Raw genomic sequence first — 20914 nt, forward strand, 5'->3', positions numbered from 1 at the left:
CGAGAATCTACATTAGATATAATCTCCTTTTCTAGAGCAATGGCGGTCTCTACTCCTAGGTGTCCGGGACAATAACATTCGTCTCCTAGAGCAATGACTCCTCTTTGGTCTCCTAGATCAGTGTTTCTATGTCAAGTATTGCCTAACTCAGATTACAAGGTACCCCAAAGGCGTGTTCAGACGCTGTTCTGCATTTTAAAAGCACCGCATTTGGACACCAAGTACCCCCTAGATACAGGGCGTGTTATTCCCTGGGGTACACCTTCCACAGGTTGAGGACCTAGGTTAATGGCCGTACTAGTGTCATGCTTCCAGTCGTTCTCCGGTGCTTTATGACAGCAGGGGATCCAGTATGATGGATTCTGAAGAGAAGTGTGTAAAGTGCTTTGTGTTTCTACTTCCTACCATAGAACACAGAGTGGCAGCATAAGGACCAACTGCTTGGACTGTCTGGACAGGACCAACAGCGTCCAGGCTTTTCTTGGGCTAGAGGTGAGAATAAGATTAGTTTCCATGGCTTGGGTACCGGCTAAGACTTCTGGACGCTGCGTTGTCATTGCCAGTGTGTTTTGCTGCTATATCTTCTAAATATAGATATAAAATGTGAACAATCAGGGTTGAAGATATTTTGCTTCTCCAGCAACCGCTTAAAGAGATCCTTTCACCTCCCCATACGTGTGCGGCTGAGTGTACCATGTAATGGGCAGGGCTGCACAAACCCCGTCTCACTTGAAAAAAAGTTCTACCCTCCTTCGTTATTTAGATATCGGTGCCGTTATATTTGGCACCCGATATGTACATAACCTCCTGAACTGAACTCTACTCACATCCAGGTTTGTATAGATCTTCTGTTCCATGGTGGCAGGAGTATCAGCGGGAGTGGCGACATCTGAGATGTGCGCACGCGCGCTCTCTGCAGAATGAAAAGACTGTGTGATCTCGCGAGAGAGATCACACACCAAAAGCCGCCCTGACACTGTCCGTAGCTGATTGGACAGCGTCAGAGCAATAAGTTATACGCCATCTTACCATTTAGAAATAATGAAGAGCCCCATTGACAGTTCAGGGGGTTATTTACATATCGTGTGCCAGATATAACGGCACCGATATCTAAATAACGGAGGAGGATAGAATTATTTTTATTTATTTTTTAAGTGACCGGGTTTGCGCAGCAGTGTCTATTACACGGTGCACTCAGCCGCACATTTATGGGCTTGGTGAAAGGTTCTCCTTTTTAAATGGGTTTTTCCATAATCCATATTTATCCCTATCTTCAAAATAGGTGATAAATATCTGATCGGTGGGGGTCCAACCACGTGGACCCCCACCGATCACAAGAACGAGCTTACCTTGCCATTCCTGTGAAAGGTGATAAATGATTATGAGAAAAACCCTCTTAAAGAGCTCTTATTACAAAAAAATAATAACTTATATGTGGATGTTTATTAGATGATGATCTGCCGGAAATGTGTGTAACCTTCACATTTTATTTTTTATTCCTCCTCTCTTTTTTTTTTTTTTTGTATTTTAATTTTCTTTGTATGACTGTTCTTAGAGGGCAGGTTCTTCTTGGTGTGGAGATGTGCTGTGTGCTCTGACCAATCAGCTGCCTCACCCCTGCTGCTGCTCCTCCTCCCCTCTCACAGCAGGAGTCTTATACGCAGACTGCAGCACCATCTCCCCCTCCCCTCTGTCCAGCGTCTTCAGTTACGGCAGTCAGTTGTTTTTATTTTAGTAACTGAAGAGGTTTTCTGAGCATTTTACAGGGAGCCTGCAGACAGGAAAAGGGGGACTACAGGCTGTTGAAAGGAGAGGAAGGTGACACTTTCCTCTGATGCGTTACAAAGTTTTTATATCCACGTGTAGTACTGATTTATGCAGAAGTCATTATCTTGACCGGTACACATAAGTAACGCTTGACGTGACACAACCCCCCCCCCCCCCTGTAATCTCTCCAGACGTCCTCCTGCCCTATGGTCCGTCAGCGCTCTGCCGGTATGACTCATGTTTTCCAGGACATAAGTCTTAACCCACAATAATAAGACAGTAGGGAATTATAATGAATTGACTGTATATACATGTGAGGAAGTACTTTACTGAATGGGTCTCTTCCATTTATTCCATATTAGATTAGCGGAGCAGAATGTATCTCTTGACTTACAGCCAAAGTCTTGTGTCCGATGTAAGCGATCAACTACAGGTTGTAATAGATCAATACTGTAATGTACCCCCTGATTTACCGACACATTGACACGATTAATCCCCATATAATGATGACCTGATCGTGTTAACCCTTTCATTGTCAGAACAGATGAAATGGCAACGAAATTTTCAACGAACGTCTTCCATGTCATAGTGATATGTCAGAAGTTTGTTGAATCGGTGGGGGTCCGAGTCACTGAGACCCCCACTAATCACTGAAACGAGCGGTAGAAGTGCTCGTGTGATCGCTCAACCACATAGTTTCTATGGGGACCAGGGCTTACTGCAATCCTTTGAATTTTTTAGAACGATTCCTCTGTCAAGCCTTTTACATTTCACATTTATTGGCGTAAACGACTAAATAATTGAAGCTTTGGATCTTTGCTGCGTTATTGCATTTTTTAATCTCTTCTCATTTTTCTCTCTACCCAGATGCTCTTAAAACAGCTTGAAGTCCTTGGTCTAGCGGAGAAGCCGCAGCTGGTCACCCGCTTCCAGGAAGTTTTCCGTTCCATGTGGTCCACAAATGGAGACTCCATTAGTAAAATATACGCCGGCACTGGAGCTCTCGAGGGAAAAGCCAAGGTGAGGTACAGAGGAAGGAGTCTTGTAAATCTGCTAAATGTCCCGGTCTCCTAGGAACTGGTTATGATTTTAGGCGTTTTTGCCTGCACATTTTTCTTCGGCGCAGTCCACGTGATGCCATAGGCTTGGATGGATTTACAGAGTAGCTTGCCTGTATTTGTGATATTGTGCTTGTATTTCTTGTGTTATGTTTGAAGATATCTTACTATATGAGCAGCGGCTTGAGCCCCGAAATATCAATTATCAATTGTTTTTGCCCTGCATTCTGCTGCCATACATGCCTTGAAAACGGAGGTTTCTATTATTTCCCATTGACAATACCGTAAAGAGGTCCTGTCCGCTCTCCTGACATATCGGCTTTTAGTAAAGATTTCCCATTAAATAATTTTTAAGCTTCTTTTCTTAGAATTCTACATTGTGCCGTTCCTCTCTTGTTCCTCCGGAGAAATTATTTACAGACGGATGGCATTAAGGGTTATAACTAATCTAGTAATGAAAGACGTGGAATTGATTGATTGAGAATGGTTCCGCTTGATGGACCTGTGTCTCTTTTCAACCTATGTAAAATGTGTGCAGATATTGCCAACTGGGTGTTACGGTTCCGCTAATTAATAGGGTGTTTCTACACAATCTGTACTAAAGGCTCCAAAACCAAGCAATGGTCCCAATAACGAAGTGTTTGAATCTAAACAAGCACTCCTAAAGCCAAATGAACACCTATAGAGGCATCCGTGCCAGACCCAAGAAATGCAATAAAAAAAGTATAAAGTTTATTGATCTACATTAAAAACATACTTATTGTAAAAAGTGAAAAGCTACAGACCACATAAAACAGAAATGGGTATCCTGGACAAAATATCTGGTCACATATGTAAGGAAGATGAGCAATCCACCAGACCTATAAATCAAGTTCTAATAGTAGGGGCAGGATGGTCAAGCTGCTAGTGCAAATAAGAGAGTGTATAAAATGAAACATTCTGAATCAATACAGAAAAACCTGCAAGCCTATCAAAGAAATGCAATAGTTAGTAAGGCAAGTGCTTTAAAAGATACAAAAGTATATGAGGCAAGTGACTGAGACCGGGAGCCGTGCATACCCAGAAATACCCGATGTACGTTTCACTAAGAAAAGCTTCGTCTGGGGTGGCCTGCCAGCCGGGTGCTCTGTATACAAGGTCAGCCACCCCAGACTAAGCTTTTCTACAATATGTATGATTTAAAACACACTATTCCATCCCCAAAAATGAATGGCATCCGTCAGAGGTATACGTTAAACGTATACCTCGGAGCTTACTCAGGGCCAAAGTCTCCAGGAAGAGCATCAGCCAGCACTTAGCCCAGGGACTGTGGAACTGGAGGAGCCCTTGATGTTACTGTCCATATATGGACATTTACGTCAGTCTTCTTCAGTCCCGGAGTCCCCAGCCAGAGAGCTTCCTATGCTCTGGCCGGGAACTCGATAGTTTAAATCCCCTAACATCACTGTCCATATACAGACCGTGACGGCAGGGGCTTCCCCGAGCACAGGGATTCAAGTAACAATGTGCCCGGGGAGTTCGGGCGACATATCCCACTTTAGGCCTGTACACTAGGATACACGGCTGCCTTCCGTTGAAGGTATACGTCAGGACTCCACCTGATGTATACCTTTGGAACGTACAGGGCCTAAACAAAGATACGTTATAGGGAGTGCAAGTATTTACTAAAACGAACATGTCATGAGAACGAACAGGCTGTCTGTATGGGAAGTCTTCTCAAACAAGCCCTATCCATATGTCCAATTAGGGCAGACTGCATAGAGTCCCCCGCTTGAGACCCCACTTGGTTCATTATAAAACTGATAACTGTACTAGAACAAGCCGTGGGCATCCTTCACATGACCAGGACAGATTTTTATCCACTGGAAGTAAACCATGAAAGTTCCCATTGAATGACAGCAAGCAGAGATCTTGAAAAACCATGAGGTATTGATATAGAGTATAGTTATGCAACTTGCTGAAACCTGAATATATATATATTTTTTGTGTAGTTCAATTATAGAGACCTAAATATTTTCTTTTAAAGAAAGTTATTAAAAACTATTTATTTTTTTTCGTTGTTTTTGTTTTTTTTGACGGTTGAGTAAACAATACGCACAATTTAGTTGGACATTTCTAGATGTTCTGCCCTGATAGAAAGGAATTGCAGAGCAGCCTGCGTAATATTCTCTGGATTATCTGGTCTCTTGTATGTTTTATATCAGATAAATCAGGACTGGCTGTTCTCGTCCCTGTCTGGGTCTGCGCTCGGGATCATGTCATGAACTTTTCACCGTCTCTCTCCGGAAGATCTGCCTGAAACCATTGTCCTTTTTTAGTCATCTGAAGTGAACACATTCCAGGGATATTTCTTGCGCTGTGAAAGCTCTACCTTGGGTGTAAGGCTTCATTCACATCTGCCTCAGGGCTCCGTTCATGGGTTCCGTCAGAGCTTTCAGTCAGGGGAACCCATGAACGGAATCCAAGCTGAAACCCGTTTGCATCACTGTTCATTTCATTGGTGACTGATCCGGTGCCAATGGTTTCCGTTTGTCACCGTTGTGTAAGGGTACCGTCGTTTTGACGGAATGAATAGCGCAGTCGACTACAGTATTGATTCAGTCAAAATTAACCCTTACATGATGGTGACAAACGGAAACCATGTGCACCAGATCCATCACCATTGGAATCAATGGTGATGCAAACCGAAACCTATGGTTTCCGTTTGGATACCATTCATGGGTTCCCCTGACGGAAAGCTCTGACCGAACACATGAACGAAGCCTCGACTCAGATGTGAACAAAGCCTTAAGCTGACACACATTCGTTATAGTAGCCACCTCTTAGAGCCGGTGTTCCCGTATCCGCCATGGCTGCTGAAGTCACCACTGCTTCCATTTTTTGATGGATGTACACACAGGTTTTTTCTTAGGGTTAGACAGTGCATGGCTCCCGAGTGGCATGGTTTCACGTCCCATGAGCGCTTGCATAGTAAACGCTGGTTCTTGCTGCCGTGCTGCTAGGCAGTGATGCGCTGCCGGGTGGTGAAGTGGAAGAGCCTCCTTGTATGCAAATTTATACAAAAAAAATCTGCAGTGATACTAAATGATGTCCTTTGTACTGTCTTTAGTCGTATGAGGCTTCAGTAGTAATGGTTGTAGATCTTCACCAACTGGACATGTTCTCTATTGCTGTTGTCAGGATAAAGGGCATGTCCACTTTTGATCCAAAGCATCTGAAATAAAAAATTTGCGGTTTTTCCAACTTATTCTGAAAAGTGTCCAAGAAAGAAGGGATGCAATAAAAACTAAGCATTACTCACCTCGCAGATCCCCCGGCCTTCCAGCGGCGCCGCTCCGGTTCTCCCCGCTGCGGTTTATTGATATGGCTGCAGCGATGATGCGCACATATACCCACGTAATCGCTGGCCTTAGTGAACCCGTGCCGTTTACTCACTGAGACCAGTGATTGACATGCTTGTATACCCATGTGATCTCTGCAGCCAATAACTGGTCTCAGTGGGTAAACGGCTCAGGATCGCTAAAGCCAGCGATTGACTGCAAGATTACGTCAGTATACGGGCACTTCATCCCTGCAGCCGTATCCATAAATCACGCCAGGGAGAACCAGAGCAACGGCGCACTGGAACACCGGCGGAGCTGTCGGTTGATGATTTTTTGTTTGTTATATTGTATCCCCCCCCCCCCCTCCCCTTGGCCACTTTTTTTATGAAGTTGCAAAACCCCTCCAAGAAACTTTGCTAATAGTCTTGATTTTTTTTTTTTTTTAAATAGTCGTGTGCTGCAGACTCGGAGGTTTAATCTGTTTCCTATTTCTCACGGACCTGCCGAATGTATGAATAGAGTATGACTGACTGCAGGGTCCGACTGCAGGGTTTTTCTTTTCTGTTCTTTTAAAGCAATAAAAAAGTTGCAAAGGTGTTCATGGCCTTTCCAAACGTCCATTATTCCACTTACTCTTTGATAACTTTGTATATCCGGGGGCAGCAAGCGGCGGCACTCCAGCTGTTATGAAGCTAGAAATCCCCTGACCGTATTTTGCTGGAATAATAAAGCCTTTGGCTGTCAGGGCATTCTGGGAGTTGTAGTTTCACAACAGCTGGAGTGCCGGTGGTTGCTGACCCCTGATGTGTAGAGGCTTGAAAGTCGCCGCACAATATAACCTCTCAATCTGACCGTTTTCTAGTGTCGCTCCATTAGACCGAAAACACCTAAAACCCTATGGAGCCATGAATTATTTTTTTAACCCTTTTTTTTTTATCAATTCTTGCCCAACCCCAACAAAAGCAATTTGTGCCAACCATCCGCCCAAACAATCTGATGTAAGTTATTTGCCCATTAAGCTGCCACCCACAAGATCTTGCAGCTGGCACCACACAACAAGGACCCGCTATTGACAAGTATCTTTGCCTTAGACAATCAGGCAGGATTCCCATGGAGAGGTAGATACCAGTGGCACCGCTTATCTCGCTATGGTGGACTCTGCCATTGTCTGAATGTAATGCTGATTCTCACTATTGCCTTGCTGCAGATGTGACCAGTCCTGGCTTTATAATATTACTAACATTTCAGTGTTTTGTCAATTAACCTTTTGTTATATTGCCATATTAACTCCTTGCATGCCACTGATGGTTTCTATTTTACATTTCTTCTCCTTATTGTTAAGTCCACGTTCTTATCGTCTAACTTCTTGCCTGCTTTTCTCCTCCTCCCTCTCGGTTCCTCCTGATTCCCTGTGTGAATGGTGAGTATTTCTAATGAAGCTTCTTGTAGTATAAGTAAAACCGTATTGTAAAGGGGTAACTTACCATCCGCCCATGTAGACGTTGGTGTAATACTGCCTGTTTTCCTTATGATATACTCCTAACAACGTAGTGACTGTACGCCCTTGAGCTGTATTTTTTTATGTATTTTTTTTTTTTTAATGGTAAAATATTAATAGACTAAATAGGTTCCACATTTTGTGCTGATTCATTTATAATTTGATAGCCATTGTTGCTCCTTTTTTCAAAGATTCAATATACTTGCGTAGAGAAATTCTGACTTCCTGCAGCCACCACTAGGGGGAGCTTACTGAAAAATAAAACTATACAGTAAAAGCTCCCTCTAGTGGTGGCTGCAGGCAGTCAAAATTTTATGATTTAACTCTTTAAACACTATAAAGATGTTCTGTGCACTGGTTGTCACGGCGCAATAGAAAACTACTGCAAAAGGTCATTAGTTTATTGAAGGGAAACGATAGACTTAAATTTGATTATCGTATCCTGTCATTGGTACCGTGTGTGACCTATTGTTAGTATGAGGCTTTGCTTCTACCTGGGTCTCCATGTGGCCTCTTGTTTTCCATTATTTAATTAAACATTTCCTTTTAGTCTTCTAATTTCATTATTTCTTTACAAATTTCAATGCAAATGGAGTTCAGCGTGGGGATGATGGCTGCTCATACATCTGTGTATTATATGGTTATATAAAGTCTTGAGTCTATTCTGTATGTGCACCTAGATGATTTTGGTTCTTTCTGTAGCGCTCCTCGGAGTCACAGGCTCATAGCCTCAGGTGGTACAAACAGAAGGGGGCAAATACTGGGTATACAGGAGATCCTGAATTACGCAAAAAATCTGGGACAAAGTGATGCCACTTTTTTTTTTTCTTTCTTTTATGGGGGTTTTTTGAGGTCGACTGTGCGATATGTTAACTTTATTCTGCGGGTCAATAGGATTACAGCGATACCAAAACGATGTTTTTATGTTTTACTACTCTTACCAGTTAAAAAAAAAATACATGAGACTTTAGTCCCTTTTTTTTCCATGCGGAGGAGGTGACCAAAAAACGTCAATTCCGTGTGTTTTTTTTTTTCAGTTTTTTTTTTTTAAGTGTTCACCGTGCGGGTTAAATGTTATGTTATAACTATTCAAACTTTTACGAACGTGGCAATACCCGCTATGTTTTTTTTGTTTCATTATTTTTGAAAGAAACTTTTTTTTTATTTTTATAATTCGTCCTCCTGACTTGAACTGGCAATTTTCCCGCGGATTCGTGGCTCATTTGCCATGGGTGTGTGGAAAATATCCGCCACGTCTGGACTCTGAGCTCCCACGATGCACTGGTTTCCAGTGACCGAAAACCAACAGAATTCAGAATATAGCTTCAGGCATAAATGGAGAAGAGATTAAAATCTTGATAAGACGAGTAGAGCAATGTATTTTATGCAACTTTAAACTGAAATTTTTGCACAAAAGAATAGTTTCCCTTCTAAAGAAGAAGAAAACCATTCACAAGCCGTGTTTTGGTTTCTTTACAGGGTGGAAAGTTGAAAGACGGCGCCCGCTCTGTTACCAGGACGATACAGAGCAACTTTTTCGATGGCTCAAAACAAGAAGCAATCGATGTGCTGCTCCTGGGAAACACCCTAAACAGTGACTTGGCTGATAAAGCGCGAGCTCTTCTGACCACTGGAAGTCTACATGGTAAATATTTGCTGTTATTTCACGGAAATATTTTAGATAAAATGTCAGAATCTTCCAGTTATTTCATGTGAACGTTTCTAACACTGCATGGCTTGTCTTCTCTTGTCGAGGGAGCAAGAATCTTAAAGGGAACCGGTCACCAACACTTCGCCTATATAAACCAGGAATACCTGGGGAAGAGTGAATCTATGTAACCTATAGTTCTCTTCTAACTCGGCTCTGTACTTTTTAGTATTCAGTTTTTTTAGTGTTCCCGCGCCGTATGCTAATGAGCATTAGTCATATCTTCATTCCTCAAGCCCCTCCGAGTTAACCCCGCCTCCTTAGTTTTGATCGCATTCAGGGCAGGCCAGTTTTCGGTGGTGGGTGGCGGCATAAGAAGGGGAACGAACGAGACTGCCGGATTATTACCATAAAAGGTGCAAAATGTTTGCAGACCGTTATTTACAGTCGGGGGAGGAGTCTAGGGGAGGGGATAACGCCAATGAACTTTTGACTGCAGCGGCCAGTCAAAAGTAGAGATCAATAGGTGAAATGCTGGTGAAGTAAGAAAAACAGACCGTTCAGCCAAACCCGCCGATTTCAGCAGCTATTCGGTTGATTCTAATAGAAACTTTTTAATAACTGCAAAGGGCATTTTTGGATGTCGCTTCATCAGCGAGTCCCTAGATTTACGTTATTTCCAGATTGCTCAAGTCAAAGAGTTATTCCACTTTCACCCTATATTAAATACGGTATCTCCGCTCAACGACCCCTTTCACAATTGACGCCCGCCTGGCATACAATGGTTTTATATGGACCGGTCATGTCCACCAGAGCGTCTAATAGGGCACATAGAAAGGAGTTGTAGAGACGAGACACCCGCTTCAATGTTACCGCGTTACATCCTCTTAACCAAACCTTCGTCACTCCAGCTGTTGTAAAACCACAATTCCCAGCATGCCCTGACAGCCCCTGACTGAAATAATAAAGCCTTTGGCTGTCTGTCCATGCTGGGAGTTGTAGTTTCACAACAGCTGGCATGCCTAAGGTTTTTGACCCCTGCCCTAGAGGATGCCGCTTCTCTTCTTGCACACAAGAGTCTCCATTTAAGGCTTTGTGGCTTCGTTTTCAGGCCGCCTGTCACGGATTTCCACTGTATTTAAGGCCGATGATCAGGGAAACGCTCGTTTGTCGCCTGATCACATCTTTTACTTGGCAATAAATATCACTGTGATCAGCAGCAGATAAACGAGGGATGTGCTGCTGACAATGATGCAAACTGTATGGGGATGAGCGATCTCCTTCTTCCCCTAACAGTGCAATGATTGCTCCATGTAAACGGGCGCTGATCAACCTGCTATAACGTAGTTTGGCGCCAGAAATCTGCCAGTGTAAAAGGACCCGATGACATGAATTTGTGAGGCTGATGGATGTTTTATCTTTTTTTTTTTTTTTTTTTTAACCTGTTATTAACTTGTCTTTTCCTTCCCTCCTGCTGCACGGTCAGTATCTGAGCTCATGTTACAATCAGGTATAGTTATTTAGACGGTCAGTGGTATAAACGCCATGTTTTTCCCCCAAATTTCACTTGAAAAGTTTTCTTTGAAACACTATAAAGTTTAGGGTATGTTCTCACACTTTGCAATCTACCAATCCAGCCATCGAACGCAGATCACGGCCACGCAGTGTTTTACTTCGGTTCTCCCCCATTGATGATGTGTATGTGGCGCTAGTTAAATACGTGAGTGACGATGAGTCACCGTCCCAAGATCTGCAGAGTGTGAACACATACAGCCATTTCTACAGTAAATATTTGTTAAGGTGGCCCAGAACTCCCCTTTAACTTGTGTGACCGCATGCGTGTATTTCCACCAGCCGCTCCGCGTATCGCGGCTGACTGTATATTGCCTTGTTTCTTGTAGCGTCTCCGAGAGTGTTACGGAGCATGTGTGAGAACTATTACAGGTACGCCAAGCCCAGGAAAATCCGGATCTGTACTGGGACCTGGAACGTGAATGGCGGGAAGCAGTTCCGAAGCATCGCTTTTAAGAATCAGACGCTGACGGACTGGCTGCTGGACGCTCCAAAAATTGCCGGAGTCCAGGAATTCCAGGGTAACTGAGGACGTAATTTAATGAAGTACACACACACCCGCAGCCATTCACCCCAATATTACCTTGACAGATCTGAATCTTACAGCAAGTATTTCTGCACACCGCGCCCCACTGAAACACCGATGTACAAATGGAGGGGAGGGGGGGGGGTAAAATAAAACGTGAAGTTGCTCTTTTAACACAAACCGTTTTTAATATTTTGCTATACTTTGTACTAATTTTGACCCTTTAAGGTCCAGCCTATTTTCCGCCTTAAAGGGGTATTCCTAGAAACTACCATTATCACCTGATAATTTTTTGATCACTGGGGGCCCCCAGTGCTGAAACCCCCACTGATTGCAAGAAATTGGGTCCCAAACCCCCTTTTTCCCCACGACAATCCTGCAGGGAGGAGGAGATTGAATGTAGCAGCGGTCAAGCATGGACTCGCCAGTCCATTCAATGCCTATGGGACTGACTGACATAGACAAGCGCTGAACTCCACTGCTTCTATCATTTGTATAGACTTTGAATGGACTGGCCGCCCCCCGTGCTCAACTTCCGCTCCATTCGATAATGGATTCACTGCGTTCGAGCTGTGAGGCGTAACAGATCATATTTAATCAAACTAGCGTTTTTTGCACGGCCGTTTTTGGAGCTGTATTTCTATTGAGTCAATGAAAAATGGCTCGAGAAGTGACATGCACTTGCTTTTATTGGGCGTTTTTTTTACGCGCCGTCTTTGGAAAATGAGGCGTAAAAAACCTGCCTGTCGGAACAGCGCTGGATTTCCCATTGAAATCAATGGGCAGATGTTTGTGGGCGTTCTGCCTCAGATTTTTCAGCCATTTTGTGGGACGTTTACGGCCCGAAGAATGGCTGACAATAGCCGTGTGAATATACCCTTAGTGTGAATGTGTCAAAACCAAAATAACTACAATTGTATTTTTTTTTGTTTTTATTGTGCAAAAGTACTAGAACTTAAAAAAAAATTTATGGTGCTGTTTCGACGCAGAATCAGTGCGAAAAATGTCCGAAATCCCCCACCATATCGATTTTGGTGGGAGGCAGAGGCAGTTTTTTTCCGGGATGGCTTTAGGCTGCTTTCGGGGAAAAAAGCGGCATGTCCTTTCCTGCCGCATTCTCTACCTCCGACCTCCCATTGAAATCAATGGGAGGCAGAAAAAACCTGCGACGCTTGCTTCGGAGCGTTTTTTGCCTGCAGTCCTTGCATTAGTTTCAATGGTTGCTGGCGAAAAAACGCAGAAAAATACGTGCAGGCAGTTCAAAATCTGAAGGAATTCTGAGGCTATTTTTTTTTTCTGCCTCCAAAAAACTGTGTGAACAGGGCCTTAGGGTATCTAATATTACAGGAAAGTTGGCAAAACCTGCTTATTTCGTTGGGACCGGCCTAAAATCTAATGTGTATGGGGTTGTCCCGATAGCTGATGCCTGATCTTTCTCTCCCCTGACATGTTGGATTTTAACATCCCCGAAATGCAGTATACAACATAATACGCACGACACGTAATGAAGACTCGAACTTTAAGAATGACCGACCTAAATCTAATACGCGGGAGACAAACTGCTGCCGGAGAACTGACGTCTGCTTATTTTCCTCTCCCTATTGAAAACAAATGCACGCTGGGCGTGTGCGGGATGCCCGGGAGGAGCAGCTGCCCGTTGACCGCCATTGAGCAGCTGCCCGTTGACCGCCATTGAGCAGCTGCCCGTTGACCGCCATTGAGCAGCTGCCCGTTGACCGCCATTGAGCAGCTGCCCGTTGACCGCCATTGAGCAGCTGCCCGTTGACCGCCATTGAGCAGCTGCCCGTTGACCGCCATTGAGCAGCTGCCCGTTGACCGCCATTGAGCAGCTGCCCGTTGACCGCCATTGAGCAGCTGCCCGTTGACCGCCATTGAGCAGCTGCCCGTTGACCGCCATTGAGCAGCTGCCCGTTGACCGCCATTGAGCAGCTGCCCGTTGACCGCCATTGAGCAGCTGCCCGTTGACCGCCATTGAGCAGCTGCCCGTTGACCGCCATTGAGCAGCTGCCCGTTGACCGCCATTGAGCAGCTGCCCGTTGACCGCCATTGAGCAGCTGCCCGTTGACCGCCATTGAGCAGCTGCCCGTTGACCGCCATTGAGCAGCTGCCCGTTGACCGCCATTGAGCAGCTGCCCGTTGACCGGTTTCATTTCTCTCCTGTCCGGGGTCAGACTTTGTGATTTTATATTTATCTCGGTGTTCCCATCGGTCCTGCAATGTTCTCTTCAGCCTCTCATATCCCTCTTGTGGTCTCAGTGGCGAAATATATAATTTTTTTTTTTAGTTAAATTGGTTCCAGTTTTACTTGTACATTTGACACCATTTTTTATTCAGTTATTGTGTATTATGCTTCAACTTTTTTCATTGTACAGAGAAATTCCCGAAGGGGAATCTTCAGGATTTTTGACGCAGATTTTGAAATGCAAGCGTTTTTTTTGTTTAATGCTCTTCCGCAGCGGTTTTTGCTTCTTCAAACGAGCGGTGCATTATTTTTATTAAGGTCAGAGATGGAAACCACTCCAAAAGCATGCCACTTTTTTTTTTTTTTTTTCTGTCACCGGTCAAAAGCCGCCCAGGAAAACAAAACCGCCTCTGCCCGCTATTGAAATCGGTCAGGTGGTAATTTTTGGTGCTTATCCCAACGCGGTTTCCTTGTCAAACAGCGCCAAAAAACACTGTGTGAACTGACCCAAACAGTTAATCTAAAGGTCTGTTTGTTTTTAGATAGAAGAAGCAAACCAATTGATATATTTGCCATCGGGTTTGAGGAGATGGTGGAATTGAATGCCGGGAACATTGTCAACGCCAGGTGAGCGCAACCATTGTGTGTTTCTTATATACTGGCGCTATTTTTTTTTTTTTTTTAAATCCTAGACTGAATAATACATGTGCCCTATTATGTCTGGAATTGAACCCAAAGTGGGAAATGCCTTTTAATCTGGCATCTAATACTGGAAGTCAGAAAAAGTGCCGGATTATCAACCACCGAACGGAAATATCATTTAGAATTTCGCAGACGACTGAGAAGAGGCAAATTCCCCTAACTAAAAAAATTATCATAACATGTAGTGTGTAATGTTTTATTTTGGGCTTTCTATACAAGTGACTTTTATATGTTTTCTCGGACAGTCTGATTCTCCAGAATATCTGGTCACGTGGCTCCTATCCGGTCTGGGTTAAAGGAATTTTCTGTATGGTCAATCATTATGTGCTTTAGGTTTTCTAACCTGGTTCTTGATCACAATATGACAATATTCTTCTCTCCGGATAGTAACTATATATCTGTTTCTACAGCACAACCAACCAGAAGTTGTGGGCTGTGGAGCTCCAGAAGACCATCTCCAGGGATAATAAGTATGTTCTCTTGGCTTCGGAGCAGCTGGTTGGCGTCTGTCTCTTCCTTTTCATAAGACCCCAGCACGCCCCTTTTATCAGGTCAGTCGTCATTATCTGTTTCACAGGTCAGTAGTTTAAAGGAGTTCTCCGCTTTGGACAATCCCTACTTGTTCATCGAGATCCTTGGCCTAAGCAGATCAAAGTGTCCCCCTGCCAGGACCCCCAGTAAACCGCTGTAATTTGTGAGGAAACCTGGCAGTAAGGCCAGATCCACACGGACGTTGTAAAAATTGATGCCGCACGGAACTGTAATTCAGGATAAACACTGCGTTTTCTGCGGATGCAAAACAGACCTGTTCGTGCGAATCTAGCCTGCGTGTTCCATTTCCCTGCAGCGCCACCACAGGTGAAATGAAGCATTACACAGTGTACATTCCTATCGATGGGCTGTCTGTGTAATGCAGGATCGGACCGGTCCTCCAGAGCAAGAGACACTCATCGTAAGCGCTCTCCACTCTGGCCAAGAGTTCAGGTTCTTGAACAAGGGACCCCCCCTCTATTAACTCAGAATACCCTAAAAAGGTGTATTGAAATGGTTTTTCTAAACTAGTCCTCCCCTTTAACCTGACCACTACTTCTTCATGTTTTGCCTTTCTATTACAGGGATGTTGCTGTAGACACAGTGAAGACCGGTATGGGGGGAGCCACGGGGAACAAAGGCGCAGTGGCCATCAGGATGTTGTTCCATACCACCAGCCTCTGCTTTGTCTGCAGTCACTTTGCAGCTGGGCAGTCCCAAGTAAAAGAGAGGAATGAGGATTATCATGAAATTGCCCGCAAGCTTAGCTTTCCGATGGTAAGGGCCGGCCTGACCTCCTTCACCTTCTGAAGGTCCAGTCCACGTTGTGCAGGATTAGCATTGTCTTAGAATGTGACTGGTGTTGTCGTTTCCTCCAGGGGAGAATGTTGTTTTCTCACGACTACGTCTTCTGGTGTGGAGATTTTAACTATCGCATTGACCTACCGAACGAAGAGGTCAAAGAGCTGATTAGGAGTCAGAACTGGGATTCTCTCGTTGTTGGAGATCAGTTGATTAACCAGAAGAATGGTGGACAGGTATGAAAGTCAATATGATTGTATATTCTATCCACTCCATGTGGCATTGGGCTTGGTTATCTCTAGAACAGCGTATGCTATAATGGCGCTGTCTAATAGATGCGTTTTGCTTATGCATTTTTAGCACTTGTGCAAACCAAGTCTTATTTTCCATGCCCTGCAAATAACTCTACTATGTAAATAACGCATATTCATTGCATAATAAAGTTCTGCAAGTTCCAAAATACTTTGTGTTTCAATTCTTCCAAACTTTCAAACATCTTAGGCTATGTTCACACTGCTTATTTTCAGACGTTTTTCAAGGCCGTAAACTCTCTTAAAAAACGGCTGAAAGAACAGAAGCTGAAAGCCTCCAAACACCTGTCCATTGATTTTAATGGGAAAAGCGGCGTTTTGTTCCGAAGGGGCAGTTTTTTTACACGGCCGTTTGAAGAAACGGCACGTAAAGAAACTCCCTGTAAAAAGAAGTGCAGGCTTCTTGAGCTGTTTTTTGGGGCGTTTTTTTTTATGGTCAATAGAAAAACCGCTTAAAAAACGGCCGCAAAAAAAAGTTTTCTGGTTTGAGAAACGGCTGACAATCAGAGGCTGTTTTCCCTGGAAAACCACTCCGTATTTTACAGCTGTTTTTTCTTTAGCGTGTGAACATACCCAGAGGCTGCCGTAATGTCCAATTAACATAGGTGCAGGGCTAATTTAAAGAGCGCTCTGATACACTGTAACGGACCATGCACCTGTGTGATCAGCACATAAACAGAATAGGCTTTCAATCTCTGGATGTAAAAACAGACAAAGATCAATGTGAAGTACAAGTTGCAGAATTGTTTTGTTATACAATGAATAAAGGGTTGTCCCATCCGGTATCTGAAACCCCCTCCCAGGGCTCCGCTGTTACCACCAAGGGGATTTGAGAAGTTCTTCTACAAGGCGTCCCTTCAAATGAATGCAGGACTGTAATATAGTACATGGTCAAGCCGAATCCTCTCCATGAAGCGGCTCTCCACTCTGGCTAACCTCTGCGACGTCTTTATAGGGTTTATAGAGATGGTTGTCCTCCTTTTTTACATAAAATATAATTACCTTACAAAATAAAAAACAACTTTGCATTAAATCGGATCCTCCCACCGCAGAATCAGAGACTGCTGCTTATTTGACAATCTGTCCACTGGATGGAACTGTCGAGGATCTTTAATTTTACTAGTTTGTTTGTTCTTGAAATCAATTTTTTAACTGATTGTAGACCATTTTTATCTACATTTTAAGATCCAGCTTCTATGTGTCCTGTATACTTAGAAGCAGTATCGTTCCGAGCTAAATGCGCTCAATTTGCGCCAAAAAACTTGCGTACCTGCCTTGCTCCAGGTTTATGTTTTGGACACTTTCTGTGCCACACTGGACCGTTTTGAAAGTGTATAGGAAAGGGGCGTGTCCTTGTTAAAAGGGGTGTGGCTTAAAAAAATCCCAAAATTGCTAAATATCAGTCTAAAGTAAGCCAACCAATAGGTGGCGTAAGAAGGAAGAAGTGTCTAACCTGTCCAGCAAGATCCGCCAAATTTCCACTGTGCCAATGTAATAAATTTGACGCGTCTTCTGCCTGGTCTAGTTTTAAGCTGTTTAGGAAAGTAATAATAAATCTGTCCCATTTTCTCTCGAATCCTTCCAGTTGAGCCGTAGTGATATATCCGGGAGCCGCCTCTAATATCAATGACTTAGGTTGTTGTTCTCTGCCTGGTCAGTCATGGTTGGACGACCTGTGCACACCTGCTGCGTTCTGTCTAACACATAGTGAATTATAACCTGTTCCCGTATCTCGTGGATGATCTTCTCCTCGCCATCCAGCTTTGCTTTGGTTTTTTTGTACATCGTTTTGGATCAAGCGTGACACGTAGCATTTTCTCTTAGGTATTCCGGGGTTTCCTAGAAGGAAAAGTAAATTTTGCCCCCACCTATAAATATGACCTGTTCTCTGACGATTATGACACAAGTGAAAAGTGTCGGACCCCTGCCTGGACAGATCGGATTCTCTGGAAGAGAAGAAAATGGCCCTTTGACAGATCAGGTATTTAGTGTGTCATCTCTTTTCGATATACAGTCATCAGAGTTGCTTAGCATTACATATGTGACGTCTTCTGGCTGCATCATGTAAATGGGACGTGTCACAACATTCACTATGCAGGTAATGGGCTGGCAGAAGCGGTGGATACAGCTGCTGACTCCCTGGAGACCTGAACAGCCGCTTTATCTTTGTCACGTCTGTAAGATACTCTGATAACTCTTAGGCTATGTTCACACACAGCGACCAAAAACGTCTGAAAATACAGAGCTGGTTTCTGGCGAAAACCGCTCCTGATTTTGAGACGTTTTTGTAGCAACTCGCGTTTTTTGCTGCATTTTTTACGGACATTTTTTTAGCTGTTTTTCCAATGGAGTCAATGAAAAACGCCTCCAAAAATGTCCCAAGAAGTCTTTTGACGCGCCGTCATTTTACGCGCCGTATTTTGACAGCGACGCGTAAAATAAAGGCTCGTGGGAAGAGAACATCGTAATTCCCATTGCAGGCAATGGGCATATGTTTGTAGGTGTAATGGATCCGTTTTTTCAGGCGTAATTCGAGGCGTAAAACGCCCGAATTACGTCTGAAAACAGTGCGTGTGAACATACCCTTAAAGGGGTTTTTCCGTCTCCTATCCTGGTATAACGTTAAAACCTCTGGGATCTCCACTAATCCGGAGTATAAAGGGGCTGTAGGGCTGGTTAGGGTTGAATCCTCTTCAAAGTTTTCTCCTCTCGGCGGCAGTGACTGGGGCGGTGCTGTGGAGTCCTGCACAGCCGCGTGGCCAGGAGTGCCGCTGTGCAGGGAAAAATAGTGAAATGGATGCAGTTCTAAACCTGTGCTGCAGTCCCTTAGTTGTCAAGATTGGTAAGGGTCGCAGATGTTGAAGCCACAACGATCAGAAAGTGATTGCGTATCCTATGCCATTACTTTATGAGATGGGAATAACCCTTTAACTAGAGGGTCTGTTTGCACTGTGTACAGTAAACCGCTTCTTGACATGGAAAGTAACTCTACATATTCTTCTCCCCGTGTGAGCCCTCTCAGCCATTCAGCAGAGCCAAATGGGGTCACATGACACTACACTGCAGACCTAAAGACCAGCCAACCATCTAATGTGTATGGCGGCGTCCCGACTCTTCCCTGACAGCAGATGTCTGTGGAGAGAAGGGTCGAGCATGGTGGATTCCAACATGCCCAATCCTTTCTGTGCAAGGAGTTAAGCCACTTACCCTGTGGAGTCTGGAAGAGGTTTACTCCTTCTCCCTATTTAGACCACATCCATGCTCGTGTATGGGGGAGTCGGCAGGAATAGCTGTTGGCCGGACGATCATCTATCTGAAAAGTATGGCCAGCCTTAAAGGTACGGGAAGAGTCCTGGAATGGGGATCACTTTTTCTGTCCACCTTGGGGGACAATAAGTTGGTTTAATAGGTTCGCTTTAATAAGACCATGTAGGAATGCTCTAATCTGCAGCTTGGCCATTGCTCTTCTTTCACTATACTTAGAGAGGACATCGGTCTGGTAGATGACTCCTTTACGTTTTTGGAATGTTTTTCTTATTTCTAATGTTTTTCATTACTTTCAGCTGAAGATTTGGACCTCCTAAATTCAAGTTTACAAGAAGGGAGAAACATTCCTTATACCTGGAATCCAGGTACGCTGTTGCACTATGGCAGAGCAGAGTTGAAAACCTCCGATCACAGGTAATGTTGGGAGCAGATTATTACCTCCTATTAACCAGTATACTTGTATTCTTCTCACTGACCGCTTGTCTTGTGTTCTGAAGGCCGGTTGTTGCACTGATCGATATAGATATATTCGAAACGGAGGCCGAAGAGCGACAGAAGATATATAAGGAGGTTGTTGCGACGCAGGGGCCACCTGACGGGACTGTTATGGTCTCCATACACAGCACATCCCCACAAGACAACTATTTTGATGATAACCTGATTGATGAGTTGTTGCAGCAGTTTTCAGGCTACGGAGAAGTCATACTTATAAGGTTAGAGTTCTCTGAGAATTAAAATACCCGAGAATTGAAAGGAAATTTCTCACCCAAAACTGAGAGTTCAGTCTTTTTTTTTTCCCCCATAATCCGCGCCACGCTTGTCCATGGGTTGTGTCTGGTATTACATTATATTTAATTTTTTTTTTTAACTAATCCCAGAAAAGCTTTTCACATGTCTGCGTTTGTGTGTTATGAAATTACAAATTACTTTTTGCTTTGTAGTAATAAATAATTTTTTCCCAATTTTTTGTTGACTAAAACCTGGGTGCGACTTATAGTTCGAAAAATACGGTAAATGTTTTCTTAAACCGGGGCTCAGAATCCCCTTGCTTCCTGTCAAGCAGCCATAGAGTGAAATAATAAAATTCTTGCTTTCTGCAGCCCCCAGTAGGGGGAGCATAGGAGTTTACTGTAGTCGGATTTATTAACGCTGTATTATACCGTCTTTAGTCCACTCCTCCTGGTGATGGCTGAAGGCAAATTAAATTGTATCACATTGAGCTCTCTAATCTTTAAAATCCAAAAAAAAGGTCTCTAAGGCTCTGTTCACACATGCTTCATGGTGTCCATTCATGACCGAGGCCATGATGTGTAATCGACTGCGCTATTGATTCAGCCAAAAAAAAACTGAAACCTTATGGAACGGAGACAAACGGAACCATTTGCAATGGAAGTATTACCTTTTGAAATCAATGGTAATGCAAACGAAAGCTATGGTTTCCGCTCATGGGTTTCCCTGACGAAAAGGTCTGATAGAACCCATGAACGGAAGCCTGACGCAGATGTGAACGAGGCCGGACTTGTCAGTCTGTGTAACTACGTTTTTTGTTTTTTTTTACGTAATGATATAACTGTCGGCTAAATGCTTTTATATTTGTCTGACCGATGACTATATCCGGACCAACATGGTGCAGCTGAGCATGCATGTTTATTTTAATGGGAGAGGAGGAATATGGGGGGCCTAATAACCTGTGGGAACAGCGGGTCT

The 20914-nt window shown here is 43.8% G+C and overlaps 1 protein-coding gene across 8 annotated transcripts in view; it reads left to right on the top strand.

Annotated features, from left to right (window-relative positions):
* SYNJ1 (synaptojanin 1) overlaps positions 1–20914 on the top strand; it is an 88184-nt gene that overhangs the window by 37621 nt on the left and 29649 nt on the right. For 6 of the 8 annotated variants that reach the window (XM_075854527.1, XM_075854533.1, XM_075854532.1 and 3 more), the window contains exons 10-21: positions 411–492; positions 2635–2787; positions 9126–9291; positions 10781–10804; positions 11196–11387; positions 14138–14222; positions 14708–14848; positions 15413–15605; positions 15707–15865; positions 17765–17921; positions 19504–19621; positions 19705–19920. In XM_075854527.1, the coding sequence (XP_075710642.1) occupies positions 411–492; positions 2635–2787; positions 9126–9291; positions 10781–10804; positions 11196–11387; positions 14138–14222; positions 14708–14848; positions 15413–15605; positions 15707–15865; positions 17765–17921; positions 19504–19621; positions 19705–19920 (1686 nt within the window). The remainder of the gene's footprint in view (positions 1–410; positions 493–2634; positions 2788–9125; positions 9292–10780; positions 10805–11195; positions 11388–14137; positions 14223–14707; positions 14849–15412; positions 15606–15706; positions 15866–17764; positions 17922–19503; positions 19622–19704; positions 19921–20914) is intronic. The other 2 variants (XM_075854528.1, XM_075854529.1) reach the window with 2 other exon arrangements.

This window comes from Rhinoderma darwinii, chromosome 2 (assembly GCF_050947455.1).
Source record: "Rhinoderma darwinii isolate aRhiDar2 chromosome 2, aRhiDar2.hap1, whole genome shotgun sequence".
In the NCBI taxonomy this organism is placed as follows: Eukaryota; Metazoa; Chordata; class Amphibia; order Anura; family Rhinodermatidae; genus Rhinoderma; species Rhinoderma darwinii.